Raw genomic sequence first — 20621 nt, 5'->3', positions numbered from 1 at the left:
ACACACGCTCGGACAAGCCAAGAGGTTTGAATGAAACTTTATTAATCTAAGGCAGGGTAGTTTGGGAGCAGCGGCTCGGCTGTGGGACCAGAAGAGGAGAAGTTACCAACCAGGAGTGGAAAGTAATCGAGTACAAGTTGTTCTCCCGGAGATCCGTGCTTTTATTTTGAAACGACTTCCGGGTGACGCGAGTGTTATCGGCGAGGCGCCACATCTGGAGGGGTTGATTATGAATCTAGAAGGTCGTGCACGTAGGAGATAGTGTTTGGTGAGGAACATCTAGAACGTCACTTTATTTGGGAATGGAGAGAACACAAGGTCTTCTGCAGAAGAAAAACAAGGCATCCTGAAACCTTCCCTTCTGCAAGGGTGGAGCGTTGGATGGATGGAGGCCGTGACTTCTTCCACCCCTGGTTGGAAACTCGAGCGGCTCAAAGAGAAAACACGTCGGATCCGAGTCGCAGCACAGAAAGTTCTCCGTCCCGGGCGTCCCGGGCCTCGGGACGGACCGAAAGCTTATGAAAATAAACAGATATTTCCTCAGAGGTACCACATAGAGTTCATAAATAGATTAGCATTTGGAATATTCTGATCAAGAATGACATTGATACATATATTTTTTTTATATATTTGCATAACGTCGTTAAAAGGACGGGGGACACGTACAGGGGGGGTCGGCAGTGCCATCGCCCGCTGGATGGACGGAGGCCGACCGAGGCCTCCGACGCACCCCGGAAAAATCACAGTTTTCTCACGAAACAAGCAAAGTGGTATCACAACAATCCGGGACTAAATACTGACGTCGCGTTGTTTGACACTTCTTGTTGTTTGACACTTCTTGGCGTCCGTCTTTGCGATCGACGAATGTTGGAAAACGACTCCTTTGCAAACACGCTAAACCGCGCAGAGCGTCCCCGCGGTCGCCTTACTGACGCTATCTTCCGAATACAAATCGAAAAAGTCGTGCCAATCGCTTCTCGCCGCTCGTCCGCTATCGGTGAGCTGAAGGTCTGGATGTGAGGAGTGCGCTCACAGAGGGAGATACATGATAAATGCAGGCTTAGCGGGGAAAGACGAAGCACCGACGCAACACGGGGAAGAAGCTAGTTGATGGCGAAGATAAAAATAAAACTCATCGATCTTCGTTTTTCCCCGACGTCGGCCTCGCAAAGATTTCAAGGATAACTCGGCTGACGTCCGCCGGTGAAAATTACAATGTAAAAAAGAAGAAAGAAAGAAAGAAAAAAAAAAGGCTCAACCGCTAAATGTTTGGTTTGACGTGGGTTCAAACATTGCACTTTTCGAGGGAAACCTGCGTGGAACAAACCTGTCGCTCTGTGAGGTAAAATATTTGCGGACATATTTTATTCACATCTCTGAAGGCGGGTGCTTACTCCATTCTACAACGTAAAAAAACAAAACAAAACAATAAATAAAGTTTCTGATTAATTCGTTCGATGAAAAAGGAATTTGACCACTTCAAGGAATGTGAACTTTCCTATCAATAATATTGGAATATATATATATATAAAAAAAAGATGTTAACACTGATTACACTGAAATTAGCGTTGTATTCGGGAAGGTCACAAGTGTTTGTTGGGGAGGAGGAGGAGGAGGGTGTTAGTTGTTGTTCTCTTTGGTCGTCACGGTGACGAGTTGCTTGGCAGCTTTGGCGATGTCATAGGCGCACTGGATGACCTGCTGGGTGACCAGCTGGATGTCCGACGGGCAGCGCTGGTGCTCGGCGGCGCTCTGACACTCCCCGTGCAGCCGGCCGGCGCTGGACGTCAGCAGACACAGGGAGCCTTGCACCGTCTCCGACGACGGCCTCTGCAAAACACACACACACACACACACACACACACACCAGGATGCAGACTTCATAAGAAATGTTAGCATCCAAAAATAAACTGTGTGTGTGTGCAGACTCACAACAAAGTCATTTGATATCTGTGCCGGAGGCGGCTCGGGTTGTTTCTAAACGAGCCTGCGGATGCTTCTTACCTTGGGAAACAGGGCGGCCATTTCCGTCACCGCCATGCAGATCTTTTCTGAGCAGGGCAGAAAGCTGGGGGAGACAAAACGCTCCGCTTTAAAATGTTTGCACAAATGTAAATAGATGTTGTGCTACATATTTCCTGCATTTCAGGCGAGGGGTTGGAAAAGGAGAGCAAACATTAGTATCAAGTTCACAACTTCTGAAGGAATGTGAGTTCTCTGGCAGCAAATACCCCGAGGGGGGAAACAATACTGGGTTTATCTGCGGCATGGGAGGGTATAATGGAGCAGTGTGCGCCGGAGAGCGCCGGAGAGCGCCGGAGAGCGCCGCGACGCTCCGCTACTGAAATGTAGCACGCAAGCGTGAAGGGAGCGCCGGTACGAGCGCGCTCGGTCCACGGCAGGGTGCCGGAGGATGCTGGAAGGCCGTCGGAATTTAGATGAACTCGTGGAAAAGAAAAGACACTTTGGATGGAAATGCGTCCCAGAGCAGGAACGCATCCGCGGCAGAACCTTGAATTTGATCAAATGGGTGAAAATCCTCCGCAGAGGCAGAATGGTAACTCAGAAAGCCTCCGTTAATCCGACGAGATCTGAATCGTTCCCTTTCAGCCAAAGGTCCGAGTGAGCCGAGGGAGGTCGGCGCCAAAGATCAACACCGTTTACATCTACGTGCTTTTTTAACAAAAATAATACAGAATATCTCGATCCGGGATCTAAATCCACGCGGCTCTCGGGAACGGCGAGAGCCACGTCCACGCCGTTCACTTTCCATCCTGGCATTCGGTCTGGTCCGTTTCTGCGAGCCGGACCGGCTGCGACCACGGAACGAGATTTTTCTGCAATGAAAAGAGTTCCTCCAGGTGTTTTTAAGGGCTTATCCTTTTTTTTTTTTTTTTTAAGCGTCAGCCGTCCTCTTCGGGGGAATCTGCTTACCGAGCAGCCACCGCCAGGTTCACTCCGGCCGAGCTGCTGGGGTTTTTCTATTTTACAGGATGCGGCAAAAAAAGTTTTGTTGAATTGACACGTGAAAAGTTCTATTCAATGTGCCGTTGTAATTCTACAATTCCTGATATTCTAGAGAGACGGTGTTACGACACCCTCTGCAGGACGGTGTGTTCGGCTCGACGGCGGCAGGAAAGAAAGGAGAACGGGGACATTTTGGCTAAATAACAGCAGGCCTGGCCTTCAGAGACACCTGCGTTCAAAATAACACTGTTTTCATATCAAACTGAATCGGATATTTGCATCGTTTTTTCCCCTTTGTCTCCTAAAGGAAGCTTGTTGACACGACAACAACTAGAGATCTGGAACTCCTCACAGTTTGAGGGTCAGCCAAGTATCAAGATCGGCAAGGCTTATTTATGTCACAAAGACAAAGAGAAAACCATGAAGTCCTGTTAAAATATGAAAATGGAAGTCCTTAAATATCCCGGTGTGTGAATGTAACCGTGTGCTCGCTGGTCTCAGAGGAACGGGGATTAAAAGCGTGAGGTATTTGCGGTCACCTGCGTCGGACACGAGTCGTACCTCCCACGGACACGCCGTCACAGGGACGGCGAGCCCAGAGCACGGGCTATTAATACCGCCGCCGTTTTTTCCTCGCCGCCCGGGTGTGAATCAGCCCGTTTGAAAGCCGGCGGCGTCCGAGCCCCCGAGGGGCAAAACCACTGGAAACCGCTGACCTAGAAGAAGCGGCTGAGACGGAGGTGGAGGAGGCGCCGGTCGGCCTCTCGAGAAAAACACGGAAATAAAAAACGCGGTTCTGAAGAATCCGTAACGAAACCCTCCCTCGCCACACGGCTGGAGGCACGACAAACGATACAAACAAAAATAGTTTATTCCGTGTGAGAGGCGACAGCACGGATTAGCGCGTTAAACATGCAGTACCTTTCATGCTTGGTCTCCTGAGCCGCCCGCAGAAGCTCCTGGATGTTCTTAGTGATCTGCTCCGTCTTGCAGATGACGTCCTCCGTGCACGGCAGGGCGCCGTCTTCCTCGCCCTCGTCCTCCGGCTCCGCCGCCTCCGACGCCGGAAGGGGGCTGCTGGAGACAGAGGAGGCGAGGCTCGTTTTGCATGTTTGCAATGATTTTATTTTGCGTCGGCCTGGTTTTTCGGAGCGCCTCGGGTTTTGAGACTTCATTTCAACAATGTGGTTTCGCAGAGACGTTCAGAATCAGCTTTTATACCGGGAATTGGACTCGGTCACACCTTGGGATTAACACAGAAGTACAACCGAACAATAATACCGTGTGAAAAACACAAATGTAGTTCAATATACTGCTCCAAAAAATAAAGGGAACACTTGAACAACACAATGTAACTCCAAGTCAATCCCACTTGTGTGAAATCATAGTGTCCACTCAGGAAGCAACACACATTCATTTGGACTTGTTTTAAGGACATTACATCAAAGTTGGATCAGCCTGGAGTTTGTTTTTACACTTTAATTTGGAGTGTGATTCCTAATCCAGACCTCCATGGGTTGATACGATTGATTTCCATGGATCATTTTGGTGCGATTTTGTTGTCGGCACATTCAACTGTGTAAAGAGCAAAGTATTTCATAAGAATATTTCATTCATTTAGATCTAGGATGTGTTTTTGAAGTGTTCCCTTTATTTTTTTGAGCAGTGTGTATATACAATAGGAGTCGAGTGTGACGGTCCAATGAAATCAATCAAAACTGGAAAAACAGCACATCCATATATTATTGACTGTATAAATATTTATTCAAAGTTATTTTTTCATGTTTCAGTCAACTCTGCCTTGCTTAATTTGAGCGTCTCGCAGCTTTAAAACTTCATAAAGTACACGTTTGGGATCAAATTGCATTAGTTATCAGATGGGAATGAATATTATCAAGAGGTCAGGTATGTATCTCGAGGCAGGAAGGCCTGCTGGCACACAGGAGCAAAGTCCTCCTGCAGTGAACTCTGCTCCACAACATCTGTGTTGGTCCCACACATTAAACATTAAACATTTTTAAAATCTATCATTTTTACTGAACCACGCTGATGAGGAAGCAGTGGACTCAAACCTGTTAGCTGAAAAGAGTTTAGACAAAACCTGAACCCGCAGAAGAATAATAATAATATTAATAATAATAATATATAATAATGTTGAAATAACAGTTTATACATAACCTAAACCTGCATAATATTAATAATAATGGTTGATGGGTGATTGAATTAAGTTGAAATAACTGTTTGTACATAACTGGAACCCGCATAATAATCATAATAAAGTTGAAAAAACAGTTTTTACATAACCTGAACATGCGTAGTAATAATAACAATAAAGTTGAAAAAACAGTGTATACACAACCTGAACTCGCAGAATAATATTAATAAACATAATAATAATAATAATAATAATGATAATAATGTTGAAATAACAGTTTATACATAACCTAAACCTGCATAATATTAATAATAATGGTTGATGGGTGATTGAATTAAGTTGAAATAACTGTTTGTACATAACTGGAACCCGCATAATAATCATAATAAAGTTGAAAAAACAGTTTTTACATAACCTGAACATGCGTAATAATAATAACAATAAAGTTGAAAAAACAGTGTATACACAACCTGAACTCGCAGAATAATATTAATAAACATAATAATAATAATAATAATAATAATGATAATAATGTTGAAATAACAGTTTAAACATAACCTAAACCTGCATAATAGTAATAATAATGGATGATGGGTGATTGAATTAAGTTGAAATAACTGTTTGTACATAACTGGAACCCGCATGATAATAATAATAAAGTTGAAAAAAAGTTTTTACATAACGTGAACCCGCGTAATAATCATAATAATAATACTATTACTAATAATAACAACACACGACGTGGTATCAAATCCAGGGCTTTAAGGCTAAAATGGAAAATCCACTGAAAACTAGTGATTTTTGCTTTTACCTTCCTAAAAGCTGGTTCAAAAACAGTGAAATACGCAAATGTTTCCGAGAGTTTAAAGCGGACAGAGGCTTTGAGTCAAAGATAAAACCCTCACCGGGGCTCTTCCAGCTCCGAGTGGTTCGGCGTGGCGTCGTAATCGTTCTCCGCCGCCGTGCTCCGTCCCTCCAGGCTGCAGCCCTGAAGGACCATCAGCACCAAACTTCAACGCTCTGCACGACCAAAGCTTTAAAAGAAGCAGCTTCTGCACACAGAATTCAGAATCATGCGTTTCTGGAAGGGAAGCCGAGGTCGAACATCGCGGGTTTGGTTTCGAGCGGACGGAGGCCGAAACGAACGAACGACGGGAGCGTCGCCGTGACGTGATGCTGAGCGGAGGATGCGATTAGTAGATGCAAGGAAGTCCTGAGGAGGAAGATGAGCTCATGGTGAGCGGCCAAGACTCTGAAGCTCACGGGTCACTGCTTTCTGATCCGTCTGGATTTGAAGGAAAACGGTTGTTCTGAACCGTAGAAGATGCAGCCAGGCAGGTGATGCTGGTAAAAAGCCTTTTTTTGTGGGGGGGGGGGAAAACAGTAAAAGGACAGAAGACTACAGGGTGAAGCGGGAGTTTGCAAAGGTCCCCTGGTGCCGCCTCTGGACCCAGAGGAACTTCAGTACTTAACCCTTCGAGATCTCTCGTCCCAGGACCAGGACAGGGAAGAGGGGAAGGTAGGGAGGGAGGAGGCGGCCGTCCCCAAAGGACCCCTCCCAATCTGGAAAAAAAAGGGTCAAACCAAGCAGAGCGTACTCTATTGAGATGCAATGAATTCGTCAATTCATCGAATGAATGAATGAAAAACAAATGAACAAAAAAAACAAAAACACCAGCCCCGAGCCAGGCATCCGTCTCCGAGGAACAACCGAGCGGCGGCGCGGGAGCCTCGGCGCTTACGTTGGTGGGGAAGGGCTGTAAGACCACGCCGTCGTGGTGCCGGGAGGCGTCTGCGCGGTGGGGGAACTGCTTGGGAGACGAGCCCGTCTCGTACATGGACATGGCTCGGCCTCCGCGAGCCGGGTGTCGAGCCAAAGGCCCCTGGGGGTTCTGCTGTCCGCCGGGGGTTTGCCATCGCAACGTGGTGTTTTCCGTTTGCAGGGAGTTGAGCTGCGGATGATAAGGAGGGGGACAAAACGCCATTTGGTACGACGCCACGCAGTGAAAGATCTCCTTCCAAAGGCCGGGCATTAATAATAGAGCGCTCGGGGAGAGAAGCTACCCCTCTTCAACTCGCCTGTTGTTTTTGGTTTCACGTCAACAACAACAACAACAACAAAAAAGAAGGAAGTTCGAGTGCTGACACTGTTTTGACAGCAGCTGCTGAACATCAGAGCCCTTGGGAAAATACCGCGGCAGAGACGGCCCTTATTTACCGAGAGAGCGCTAAAAACAACACCTGCAGAGAACAATGAGGGGAAAAAAAAAAAAAAGACTTTGTGACCATCTCTGGTTTCAGATCTTCTCCGACGTAACATGATATTCGGTCTCGCTCGGACTGAAACAGACGACGGCGTGTCCTTCTGTGCCGGACAAGGTCAAAGCTGTCACCAATACGAGCCCTTTCTAAGTGTGTGTGTGTGTGTGTGTTTTCGTCCTTAAACTGCAGCGTTTGAAATTAATCTTTAACTGCGTCCATTATTTTGTCGTGCGACCGAAACGGGAGGAGGTGTCGATCTTTTCTTAACAACTCTCGTTCCAGTTGATGCAGATTTCAGCCGAGTCCCGCTAAACAAGGCAACACGTGCTCCCTCACTGGGACCCTTACAGGATCCGTCCTCCTCCTCCTCCTCCGACGACGACACAAAGAACCGTTGAATTAGCTCCAGTGAAACGGCAAACCGCAGGAAGTCAGATGACCAGATGACGGTCTCTTATTATCCCGAGAATTTCAGCCCAAAAAAAAAAAAAAGATACAAGAGAATCATTTTTCCGCGCCGGGACGGGAAGCGCAGAATTGCCCCGGAGATTTACGGCTAACGTTTTTGACGTCTTATTGAGTTTTCATTTATTTATAAATCAAAGAATGTTTCCCCGGCCCGAAGACAACGGTTCACTGTTGAATGCACGCGACGTGTCATGAATTCTAAACTGTTCCTTGTCTGTTATGCTGAAACACGCTGAGCTACAGAAGGAAAATAAAGCGTAGAAATAAACGACAGATAACAATCAGACAACAAAAGCCGCTTCGGCTACGAGGACGTGAGATTTCCGACCTTGCTCTGCATCATTCGCAGCTCCTCGCTCAGGTGGCAGTTTACTTTAAGCAGTTGTTGTATTTTAGCTTCCGACGCCGTCAGAGCGCTCTTCACCTCCATAAACTCCTGCACGGTGATCGGGCCGTCGGACAGGTCGGACGACTCGGAGCTCTGCGGGGGAACGCGGTGCGCCGACAAAGATTTATCCCCGGCGTTCAAAAAGGGAAACAAAAACGCAGGTATGTGGTATTTAACCGTGAGAACGGACTAAACCTTTGCCCTTCCGTCGTTGCAGCCGTCCCCGCAGGTCGCCTCCTGCACCGGATCTTCATCCGACGCCACGCTGTCGTAATCTGGCTGGTCGTTGTCCTGGCCGTCGCTGTTGTGGCGACTGTCTATCCCCTGGAGGATCAGCTCCACGCTGTCTGCCAGGGCGACACAACACCGGTTTGCAGAACTAGCGATAAAACGAAAAGGAGGTATCCGGAGTACGAGCGAGCAGGATGACCTATTCTCCCGCTGACGTAGCGCGGGAGTTTTCATGATTTAGATCCCAATTGACAACGTGTGTTTGGCAGCGTTTCAGAGCAAACATGGGTGCATATGGTCTTCATTCCAAGTGTGGCCTACATAGCGGAGCCTGCACGGGCCTCACGCAGACGCAAGGCTCCAGGTGGAATTCCGCATCTCCTTTGGCTTCCTTTCAGTTCCACTCCCACGGCGCGGACGGAGGCTAGCGGGACAGAATCTGCAGCTGAAACGCGAGGACCTCTGCCGTACCTTTGGGAATTTCGCAGGAGTTACCCCACTGCCGTCGCTTGGCGTCCGTTAAAATGTCGATGACCAGGGTGGCGAACTCGTGCGCGCTGAACCTCGCCAGTTTCTGACGCCCCTACGAGAAAGGAGAGCGCGGCGATCACGTCGAGAGAAAAGCGGCGGGTCGCGAGTGAAAAGCGGATAGAGATGGCAGGAGCACTTGCTTGGTTTCTAGTTGAGGAGTATTCAGGATTCACGGGCAGAAAAGGCACAACGGTGGTGTCTGTTACGAGTGTACTGTGATTCTGAGTGGCCAAACAAACTGAAACATACCAACAATATGACATCGATTAAACAGAACACGCGATAATGCGCGGCTACGAAGTCGTAGCAGATCTTACAAAGCGACACGTGCGTGCAAGAAATACGGACAAACCTGCATCTGTTTCTCTTCTGTCAACTTCATCATAAACATCCATGGCGAGCTCTTCAAACTGATGGTTGCTTAACTGGAACAAAACAAAACGAAGATGCCTTTTATTTGCGGCGCAAGCGAGAAACAATGCAGAATGGGGAGATTTTCTTTTTGTTTTAATTAAAAAAAATAAAAGGAGAAAATGACTTACAGACTGGAGCTTCTTCTTTGCGGCTTTTGCAAACTCGGACAGATCTAGACTGCTTCGGGCGAGAAATTCCATCCGCTTAACATTCGGTAAAAACAGCTCCACAGGCAGAAGACTTACACAGAAATTAGAAACGGTGGAAACCTACTTACTTATTTCTTAGCCGTCAAAGGAAGGCAGAGTGGAAACAAGCGGGATGTCAATTGACGTATAAATGTTGGGTTTGTTTTAACATGTACATTCTGCAGCTACAAAACAAGCTCATTTCCACTCCGGGGCCGCGGAGGCCACCATCAGTCACAAAGCAGATGCCAATAATGTCATTACGGTTCCGAGGGGCCGGGGGGGGGGGGCGACTAAATTTCATTTTGTGGAAGCGGCAGGTAGATTTCTGCCCGAGCCGTTACCTGTCCGCCATTTGTGGAATGATGAAATGCTGCCCGTTTCGGTGATCTGCAACACAACGGCGTCGTCAGCCAAACACGGAGTAGAACTTCCACGCGGGGTTCGTCCGAGCAAACCCACCTGGTCTCCTGCCGCACAGGTAGAAGGTCAAGCGGTCGGTGAGTTCGTACTGGATCTCCACGAGCCGCTCCGCCAGCTCCTGGTGCCCGGCTTGCCTGCCGACGGGAGGAACGGACCGCTTTGAGAAACACAGCATTTGTACTTGGCATCTAAAATTTGCAAATGCTGGACAAGCGTGAGAGACATTCCCCTGCAGCATCCAACAAATCCCTGCCCTTATTGTTATTGAATTTTTCTTTTTTTTGATGCTGTAGCAGCTTTTCCTAAACCAGCTCTGCTACAAAGCGACCCTTTCATTCTCCGGTCTCTATTTTCAGTATGTCTATTGTTCACGGCATGCTAAATATTTTAAAAATTGTATTCATCTCCACAAACAGCTGCGTGGGTTGACGCCCCCCCCCCCCCCCCGATTTTACCAAGCAGCTCATTAACATCTTCTTCTTTCGCGTTCTCGTGAAGTGGAAATGTGAGTTTTAGTGGCGGTACATAAATAGTACAGACATCCGGGTGTTTTGTATGTGTATATTTAAATCTCTGCGGGGGATGTTCATCATTTCCTGTAGTCCGGAGAACAATACAATCATCTGTGTGTTTGGAGGCGACGACTGCGATCACACCACAGACCGGTCATGCGTAACCGTTAGCAGTTAGCAGTTAGCAGTTTAAAGACTTGGCAGGATAATTATTATTGTAAAGTTGACAAATTAGTGTGAAAAAGACAACATGTGAAGTGCTTTCCAAACACCTTCACCGGGCAGTGACTGTCATTTTATGCGTCGCCGCTTTTTGTGGGATTAAATATTCAATTTTAAGGCAGATACTGTTAAGAGATAGCACAAATAAATCAAAACAAAGTGTGTTTAACCTTGCGTAATCGATGGGAGTCTTTCCACCGGAGTCCAGAGCCCCTGGATCGGCTCCATACACTGCCAGCAGCTCTGCTTGCAACATCTGCCCGGCCTTTGCCGCTATATGCAACGGAGTGTTTCCTTTCTCCTGCGGCCCCAACAAAACGTGTCATTAGAAGTAATAACCACGGGGCTCACGCTGGAAACAATTATTCAGCAAGATTATCCCACTCACTGGATGGAAGAAGTTGGCCTGCGCCCCCAAAGACAAAAGCCTGAGGCACGTCTCCAGGTTCCCCGTCCGAACGCTAGAATGCAGTTGCTGCGGAGAGAAGCCCGAGGAGTGAACTCCATCCCTGGTGGCAGCATCTTTTACCCGTTCACGTTTCTGTGTGCGCTTCTAACCGCCGAGGTTTACAAATAGACAGCGATACTTTGACTTCGGAGTTTGATTGGTTCTGTGACTGAGCTCGTAGCTCAATTTGCTTGTAGACCGAATTGATTTTCCCCCCGTTCAAAAGAATTGAAACGCTATTAATCTGTTCCAGTCCCTGGATTTGTGAAGAAAAAAGTGCTTAAAAATCACGAGATAATAAAGGAGAATGTAAAGAAACAAAGCGTTTTTTGTATTTACTCTGAAGCTGGGATGAAGATGGCGGCGGCGGCGGCGGAGGTTAATTTTTCATCCGGTTCTCCATCCTTAACTTCCTGGCTCCTTCATGCTACAATGCTATGCTAAATGTAACTTTGCTCCACGTCATATCTAAACTGTCAAACCGTCCCCGACCGGCTTTGAACGCCTCTTCCGATGCCTCGTCCGCCCACGTTCCCGCCGTCCGCCGCAACAAAAAATCCTCGCCAACATCTCCCGCCTTCTCACAGGCTCAGCTCTCCATCACAACAACTTCTCCCTCTCTTCACGGACGAGTCCACAACACACACACACACGCACCTCGCTGGTGTTTTTCCATGATTTTCTCTAGGCTAGCTTGTGTCCCGCTGTCTTTAAACGCCACTTCATGGACAGAGACACGGGTTTCAAAACACAAAGCTGAGTATCCACGAGAACTCGAGATTCTACTGTAGCCGTACATCTATTCTTAAAATCATCATGAGACAGTCAGGGGGGTTTGATAACGGTTACATCGATAGAAATGACGCAAAATCTTCCAATACCGCGACTTAAATAAACTCCAGATTTGCGTCACACACATATACACGCTCCTTGTAATCGCCCACACACACCGGCCTCAGAATAAATCCTGATTTTTCAGCTGTGACTCATCTGTGCATGCAGGCATACAGGACTACCAGCCATTCATGTGGATGGAATCCAACTCTTACTCATTTATCGAGCCGTAACGTGACATTCAGAGCACCAGTCTGGGATGAGTGTGAAACGACGGCAGCTGCCGCCGGAGCGGATCGGACCATCAGGATGTATTATTTGGTCGCCCGGTCCCGGCGCGGCCTTGATGTGAAAATCTGAGTCACGGCTTGACGCCGGCGAAATTAATTGGTTGAAAAACGGACTGGGAGAAAACCTTGGACCCGACATGAAATGATGAGACGGGTTGTGAAAAATCAAACAAGTGCATGAAACAGGGGAGGAAACGACGCACCTTACTGAGGTCCTTGGCAGTCACGCTGTCGTCTTCTCTGCAAGGCATCCGATGGACGTACGCCAGCATCTGGTATTTCGCCTTTATGAACTCTGTTTTGTTGGGACTGGGAAAATAATTTCATATTTATCTCATCGGCCTATAATAATGGAGTGGATGAACACCAATCACTCCGTATTTTTGCTAATATTTTTGCCGGGTGTCACAGTATTCTTGGTATTTGCACAACAACAGTCACCGATTTCAATCATTACATTTGTATTTAGGAACATTTAGTAATTCATTCGTTTCCTTGCCGCTCTGAATCAGGCTATTTCTTTACAATATGCCTCGCTGTTTATTTTCTGTGGAACAAAAGCACAAAACTTGTGTTTGGAAGAGCCAGGCAGTTCAATCTATACAGGTAAATGGCCAAATCACTCAATGAGTTAATATGAAATTAAATTCACCAAGCTCATGAAATTAAAGGATAAACTAATTTGCTTCAGTCACTATTCATCTTTATCTATTCCCAAGTTTATTTAGTTAACCATTTGTTTTTAATGTTTGCCTCTTTGCGATCTCACTTTTGATTTGCTCAAACGTATCCCGTTCTGATAATTGTACTGTAATTCACGTTTCTTTGAATGAAAAAAAAAAAAAAAAAAACCTGACGATGAAATAAATTCTACAATTTCCATGAGGATAAATGCAGATTAACATCACATTTTCACATGATTTAATGCCAACATTTAGATATTTTTACTGCTTTTAATGGCCGACTAAACAGGTTATTCATTCATCTTGCACCGACTGGGATAAAAACATAAGACGTGAGATCCATGTTGCCCATGGATGAAGAACATAAAGGCCTTTCACACCACTCGTTATAAAACCATTAACAATTAAGCCGCTATATAAGCCCCTTATGAATCATTCACCAGGATAATCACATTACCATCGTCAAAACACGCTACCCAATCAACGCCACACCGCTAACAAGATTAGAATTTCGCAAAACTGCATTTCCCTAGGTTGCATTAGCCATGCGAGGCCATGCCGACGCTCCCGTTGTCAAACCGTGAATCACGCTAACAGAACAGGGGACCGATTATACATGCTGGCTGACCTCAACAATGAAAAAGATCACTGTAGCCATCAGAGCTCTCTAAGTCTGGACGAATCCTCAGCGACACATCCCATTCCTCCAGGAAGAGACGCGGCCGAATGGCCGCAAAAGCCCGACAATCGCTGACAAAACCGAGAACCGACGCGATAAACATCGGCACTTACTGAACCCGGTCTTGTGGGTTGGCCTTGCGCTTCCCGCTCACCGACGAGGAAGGGTCCAACAGGCTGTGCTCCCATATGGAATTGGCTCCGTTGCCGTAGAGCGTCTGGACCATCTACATCCAGACAGGGGAGAGAATGGGTTCACAGTGGTGTCCAATTGTAGGACTGAAGTACCCGAGATAATCCGGGGCTGACTGCGTTATTGTTCTGCGGCTGTCAATGATGTGGTTCGAGCAGACAGCCGATACGCCGATCGATGAGGCCGCGTCGATACCACATAGTCAGAAACACAAAGTCTTCTTCCTTCAGTGCAGCCAAGGGAAACACACACTATTAACCCCTTTAAAAACGTCTCATCTTGGATTTTCTAACAATCACAATGACGACCCGCACAGTAATTTTGCAATGCTGTTTTTAGTGAAGTGAAAGAATAAACTATACAGGAGTGAGAAATAGATATAAAGCACATCTGCTTTGGTATTGAAAAATAGCGCGTCAGAAATAAAAACAAAGTGTGTCTATACTCTTGCTAAAGGCCTCTGTTAAAAAAAAAAATCCTAAAGAAAATCCCATATTATTAACTTCCCTTTATTAGCTCATTTATTTTAGATGATTTCTTTGTTCTAGTAACTCACCTATCTCTAGTAACTCACCTGTCTCTGCAGCGGTGACTTCCGTCAATCAGGTGAATATGCGTCAGAAAAAAATGTTTAGAAATCAATTTTAAATTGTCAAGAGCTGTGAGGACTATACAAAAAAAATGTCAAAAAGTCGAACCAATATTTTTATGCCAGGTTATAATGAGGATAGTAATATAAATAGTAACATAAATACGATAATATGGATATTAATTCTCTCCTTGGCTCGGTCAGCGTCGCAGGGAACCTAATCCAAGCTGTGATTGGTCGAGAGGCAGGGTTCACCCTGGAACCGGCCAATCAAAGGGCCACATACTGAGACATTCAGCCATTCACCCTCTCATTCCAACATCTGAACAATGTAGGGTCTCCAGTGAACCCTGAGGAACCCCACGCAGACACAGGGGAACATGGAAGGTGAAGCCTACTTCTAATTTTACACATATCAAATGAGTGATTGTGAAACATCTAAAACAAGGGCTACAGTCATTTTTTCCCAGCAACGCTCTCTTCCTGTTTCTTCCAGTGATATCACCAAGCCAACTGAGTCACGGATGCTGTCATAGTTGGGTTAAAAGGGCCAGATGGACAGCGGAGAGGACGAGCTCCCACCGGAGCCTGGTTTACGGCCCTTTAGCTTCCTCTGCTTCATTCAGTAATGGAGCGCAGACAAACGCTGGCAGAGTGAAATGCCTTCATCGGCCTCCACCCCCGACCGTCGCGCTCCCCCGGAGGGTGTTAACCGGTCCCTGGGTGTTCAAGATGCAGCTGAACAAAAAGCCAGGGATAGAATTTTTACTGCATTAAGAGGACGCGCGGTCGGACGGCGCATCCTTCGGGAAGGAGTGGCGCTCGTGCGATGAACGGCGGTGTTCTGCAGCCACCGACCGGCTCACTCCGGAGAGGATAGGCGACGTCTCCGGTTTTCAGTTTTCGCCAGGAGGAAAAACATTTAGCGGGGAAGTCGCCGTGGCTTCAGGCCAGTGTAACTATAGGAGTAATGTCACTCCGATGGAGCGGGCCGGGAGGGCTTGCAAGTTTCCAACGCATGCATTTTTTGAAAGCTAGCAGCATCTGAGGTTGAATTTCTGGAATTTTTGGTGAAAAACAACCCAAGAACAACTCAGAATAGAATCTAGGGGTATGGGTTTTTCATCTCACGCTGACAGTGGGCCCGAGGCCGGGTAGCATATCAGCCGACGGGAGAGAACTGGACACTCGTGCCAACGTTTAACACTAAGGAACAGTTCGCTTTGGGTGGAAATTTGCAGTACAGACAGTAACTATACCGGATTATTGTTTATTGGCCCACTACTATATTCTGACTAGTGTCTAATTTCTAAACATTCATTTACATTTACAGTTCTCATGGGGAAAAAAATGTTCAGAAAATGTCAGAAATGTTCATATAAAGCAGTCACATATTTGATTAAACAGCTGCTAGTACTCGGTCACTCAAGAACACTGGTAAGAATAAACTGAAGAGAAAGACAAAACTGCCTGTTCATGACATTTAAGCAACCCGTCACAAGCAACACGTCGGCTCAGAGACAAAAACAAACAGCAAAAGTGTTGCGTTTTAGCAGCAGAGCAGGTTTTTAAACACATGGCGTTCTTTTCTGGAGCACAAGTTCCTTTTCTTTTTTTTTTTTACTTCAGCTTATTATAAACAGGGACAATTACAATGAATCCCTGACAGGCTTGATTTAAATCAGCGCTCAGTGAGTTCCTCTATTTATTTGTGTGAATTCTCATTTTCATGTCTTCATCTGTTTGCGACACCACGGAAACTTTTTAACCAAAGCGTGACACTGAGTTGACAATTTATCGGTTTAACACGAACACTCCTGCAGTCTCTCCATCTCAATTAATCATTTTATTTCAATGTTTAAAAGGACGATGCGAGAGGATAAAAGAGCGATGCGAAAAATGCTCAATTAAAAATTTTTTTTTTTTTTAATCTGGAATAAATAGTTGTTATTGTACACATTAGTCTTAACCAAGAGCCGCTACACTGGTGCTTCACATCCACTATGAGGAGAAGGAAAATGGAAAAACTGATGCCTTGAAAACCATGAATGAAAATGGTGCAAATACCAAAGCGGGATTGTTGTGAAAATATGCTCCTCTACAAAGCTGAGAGCAGCAGCACAGTCCCACTTAATCCAACTCGTTCGTTGTTGTTGTTGTTTTGGCCGCATTTAAGGAAATCTGTCAGTTTCATTTTACCTTTTATTTAACCGCAAACCATCGTTTGGTGAGGCGGACCTGGCCGAGGTAGCAGCTTAAATAACAACACAAGACCACAATCGTTACAGGCTCCGTAAATTTGACTGGATCGCTTGTCTTTCCAAGGTGCGATGAAGGAAACTTCGCCATATCGAAATGCGCTTTTGCAAAATGTGACACATGCACCCATACTTTACATCAATCCGTTATCGACCGCTTATCCTGCACCCAGGGTTGCAGGGAGATGCTGGTTCCCCGAACTGGTCGCCAGTCCATCGCAGGGCCGCACATAGACACAACCAACCATTCGCTGGTGCAATTTTTATCAATTCCCCCTCTGCATGTGTTTGGACAGTGGGAGAAACCCCACATGCAAACTCCACATAGAAAGGCCTCCTGTCAGAGAGATTTAATTTCAAGGTTTGTACCTCAAAACTGATTTGCACAAATCCAGGATCAGGCCTTCAAGGATGAGGGTGCAGAGGAAATCATGAAGTTGACATCGACAATTTGGATTTCAAACACGACCTACTCGCTTAAGGGGGGGTTCCCTTACCTGTAGCTGGGAGGGGGGCCACGGAGAGTGGCTCAGGTGCCGGACCTGGGAGCTGTGCCGTCCCAGACCCCGGTGGATGCTGCAGCACTCATCGCACACCAGAACCCCTCTGTTGACGGAGGCCCAGCGAGGCTCTGCAAGACCCAGCGGGTCCGGGAAAGAGGGGGGGAGAAGAAGACGCCTTAAACCTCCCCTCCCCAAAGAAAACGGGACCATAACTAGTCTTACAAAACCGAGATACCCGCAAGTAACTAGTCCCCACGTTGGAAGTCATGTACGCGAACCCAACATTAGCCTACTTGTCTTAGGGTACACTTCGGTCCTAGCATGCTAACCCGGAACTTTAAGCACATTTAGTTGCTTATTTTATTCCCATTTATTTTTTTTTTCTCGGCTTGGAACCATGACCATCTCCCCTTTTGGGGAACCACACGGCATCGCCCCGCCGCGGAAAATAACACAAAGTGGGCATATTTTCAACCCGTTTCCCCCGAGAAGAGAATGTACAATTAGCCCGCTAAGTTAATTGCCAATTACCGGAGTGTGGGAGGGGGATTAGCTGAGTTAGCTAACAGCTAGCTGCTCATCCCTAGCTAAGCGGCTAACGCTAGCTTGTTTGACATCCATACCCGGAGCACTGCAATCGGCGCAGACTTCTCTGCTTCGCACTCGCTTTGACATCCCTCGGCAGGAGGGGGAAAAAGGAAAGAAATCCTCGGCGAGAGAGACGGACGAATGTGTCGGTAGAAGCGCTCCGGCGCAGGTACAACCGAGGGGGAGGCGATCCTCTCAGCCGTCCGGCGGATCGTGAACGACTGAAGGCGGCCAACGCAGCTCCCGGCCGCTCTGCCCTCCCCGCCGCGAACAAAGCGCTGTCCCGTTCCAATTCGCTCTCCGTGTCTCCTTGCCCGCTTCCTCACTTGTATCCTTCGCTCGATTCCTTGCCGTTGTTCCCTCAGCGCGGGGATCGATATCTTCTTCTTCTTCTTTCGGCTTTTCCCTTCAGGTGTCGCCACAGCGAGTTAACTTTCTCCATCTAACCCTATTCTCTGGATCTTCCTCTCTCACGCCAACTACCTTCATATCTTCTCTCACTGCGTCCATAAATATTCTCTTTGGTCTTCCTCCACACCTCTTGCCTGGCAGCTCCACCTTCATCAACCTTCTACCCAGATCTTCACCATGGTTTAGACATGAACAGAGTGTTCATATTTAAGCCATCGTCGTCATCACTTTGTCTTGGTCATACATGTCCTGCACCCCTGTGACAAATTCTTCCTTTCCTTTGGTCTTTTCCCTTCAGGGGTCTTCACAGCAAATCCACCTTCTCCATCTAACCCTATTCTCTGGATCCTCCTCTCTCACACCAACTACCTTCATATACTCTCTCACGACGTCCATAAATCTTCTCTTTGGTCTTCCTCCAGACCTCCTGCCTGGCAGCTCCAATCCCAGCATCTGTCTACCAATATATTCTCTATCCCTCCTCTGTCCATGACCCAACCATCTCAGTCTGGCTTCTCTGACCTCTCCAAAACATCTAACATGTGCTGTTCCTCTGATAGACTCATTCCTGATCCTCTCCATCCTGGTCACTCCCAAAGAGAACCTCAACATCTTCATCTCCGCAACTTCTAGTTCTGCCTGCTGTCTTTTGGTCATTGGAACAGTTTCTAGTCCAAACATCATCGCTGGTCTCACCACTGTCTTGTACACCTTTCCTTTTATTCTGGCTGAAAGTCTTCTATCACATAGGACCGCTGACACTTTTCTCCACCCATTCCAACCTGCTTGGACCCGTCTCTTCACCTCTTTTCCACACTCTCCTACGCTCTGGACTATTGACCCTAAGTACCTGAAATCCTCCAGCTTCTTGATCTCCACTCCCTGTAGCCTCACCGTTCCACCCGAGTTCCCCTCATTCACACACATATATTCTGTCTTGCTGCGACTAACTTTCATTCCTCTCCTTTCCAGAGCATACCTCCACCTCTCTAGATGTTCCTCTACCTGTTGTCTGCTCTCACTACAGATCACAATGTCATCCGCAAACATCATGGTCCATGGGGATTCCTGTCTAACCTCATCTGTCAGCCTGTCCATCACCATTGCGAACAAGAAGGGGCTCAGAGCTGATCCCTGATGGAGTCCCACCTCCACCTTGAACTTCTCTGTTACCCCTACAGCACACCGTACCAGTGTCTCACAACGAGCATACATGTCCTGCACCAGTCTAACATCGGACCGGCACAGGGACGGGGATCGATATCTATCACCTTCAATTTGTGGTTCAACCCCCCCACAAACACACTCCCCTTCTTCTTTTGGCTTTTCCAAAAGGGGAACCGCCTGAATCCGGTCACCATCAGGGGTACAGAAGTGGACATTGTGGACACCTACAAATACCTGGGTGTCCACTTGGACAATAAACTGGACTGGACCTTGAACACAGATGTCATCTTCAAGAAGGGTCAGAGCGTTTTTAATTCCTCTTTTTAATTCCTCTTCCTTCAGCCGAAGGGATTTTTCAAATCTTTGTACTTTTTAAGACCTTAAAACACTTGATAGCCTTAACTTTGACACTTTATATTTTATTGTATTTCTTATTCTTACAAGCACTGTCCACTGAAAATGGCAATGTCTTTTAAATGAGTAAAATAACATCCCTGGTATATTCATTATTTGCCATTTGCCATTATTTATCATTTTGCACGTTTTAAGAGAACAAGCTATAAGAAATACAATAAAATATAAAGTGTCAAAGTTAAGGCTATCAGGTGTTTTAAGGTCTTAAAAGATAGGAGGCAGAGCTGGAGGTGGCAGAGATGAAGATGTTGAGGTTCTCTTTGGGAGTGACCAGGATGGAGAGGATCAGGAATGAGTCCTTCAGAGGGACAGCACATGGTAGATGTTCTGGAGAGAAGGTCAGAGATGGTTGGGTCATGGACAGAGGAGGGAGAGTGAAGCTATTGGTAGACGGATGCTGGAACTGGAGGTCGAGAGGAAGAACAGAGAAGATGGGTGGATGTTGTGAGAGAGTATATGAAGGTTGTTGGTGTGAGAGAGGAGGATCCAGAGAAGTAGGTGAGATGGAGAAGGTGGATTCACTGTGGAGACCCTGAAGGGGAAAAGACCAAAGGAAAAGATGAATTTGTCAGAGAGGTGCAGGACATGTATGACCGAGACAAAGTGACGACTGAGATGGTTTGGACATGAACACTCCTCTTATCATGTCCAAACTAGGGCAAAGATCTGGTTAGAAGGTTGCTGAAGGTGGAGCTGCCAGGCAGCAGGTCTAGAGGAAGACCAAAGAGAAGATGGATGGATGTGGTGAGAGAGGATATGAAGGACAGTGGGGTGAAAGAGGAGGATCCAGAGAATAGGGTGAGA

General features: G+C 46.8%; 1 protein-coding gene across 6 annotated transcripts; it reads right to left on the bottom strand.

Moving 5' to 3' along the window:
* Positions 1 to 21: 21 nt before the first annotated feature.
* On the bottom strand, positions 22 to 18071 carry LOC147230875 (ARF GTPase-activating protein GIT2-like). Of its 6 annotated transcripts, none has more exons than XM_086151787.1 (20): positions 17861 to 18071; positions 17232 to 17365; positions 13809 to 13921; positions 12537 to 12642; positions 11150 to 11236; positions 10932 to 11062; positions 10067 to 10161; positions 9949 to 9994; positions 9545 to 9596; positions 9355 to 9427; positions 9143 to 9240; positions 8943 to 9054; positions 8436 to 8587; positions 8181 to 8333; positions 6865 to 7074; positions 6596 to 6685; positions 6028 to 6110; positions 3889 to 4041; positions 2005 to 2068; positions 22 to 1830 (listed from the first exon to the last, which is right to left on the bottom strand). In XM_086151787.1, exons 1-20 carry the CDS (start codon positions 17910 to 17912, stop codon positions 1621 to 1623), a joined length of 2214 nt encoding a protein of 737 aa, XP_086007913.1. In that variant the 5' UTR covers positions 17913 to 18071; the 3' UTR covers positions 22 to 1620. The 6 variants fall into 6 exon arrangements, with proteins under 6 accessions (XP_086007913.1, XP_086007912.1, XP_086007911.1 ...); XM_086151786.1 differs by having other exon boundaries at positions 3889 to 4044; positions 9545 to 9593; XM_086151785.1 differs by having other exon boundaries at positions 3889 to 4044; positions 17861 to 18070.
* Positions 18072 to 20621: the final 2550 nt, after the last annotated feature.

This window comes from Fistularia commersonii, chromosome 9 (genome assembly GCF_037954325.1).
Source record: "Fistularia commersonii isolate RoL2024-O1a breed Wild chromosome 9, RoL_Fcom_v1.0, whole genome shotgun sequence".
Lineage (NCBI taxonomy): Eukaryota > Metazoa > Chordata > Actinopteri > Syngnathiformes > Fistulariidae > Fistularia > Fistularia commersonii.
This window is presented reverse-complemented; position numbering and strand designations above follow the sequence as displayed.

Coding starts and splice junctions, on each gene's coding strand:
- LOC147230875 (XM_086151785.1), bottom strand. CDS start 17,912: ATGTCAAAGCGAGTGCGAAGCAGAGAAGTCTGCGCCGATTGCAGTGCT. Junction 13,922..17,231: donor GGCCCCCCTCCCAGCTACAG/GTAAGGGAACCC, acceptor GTCTGGATGTAG/ATGGTCCAGACGCTCTACGG. Junction 9,428..9,544: donor CAAAGAAGAAGCTCCAGTCT/GTAAGTCATTTT, acceptor GTTTTGTTCCAG/TTAAGCAACCATCAGTTTGA.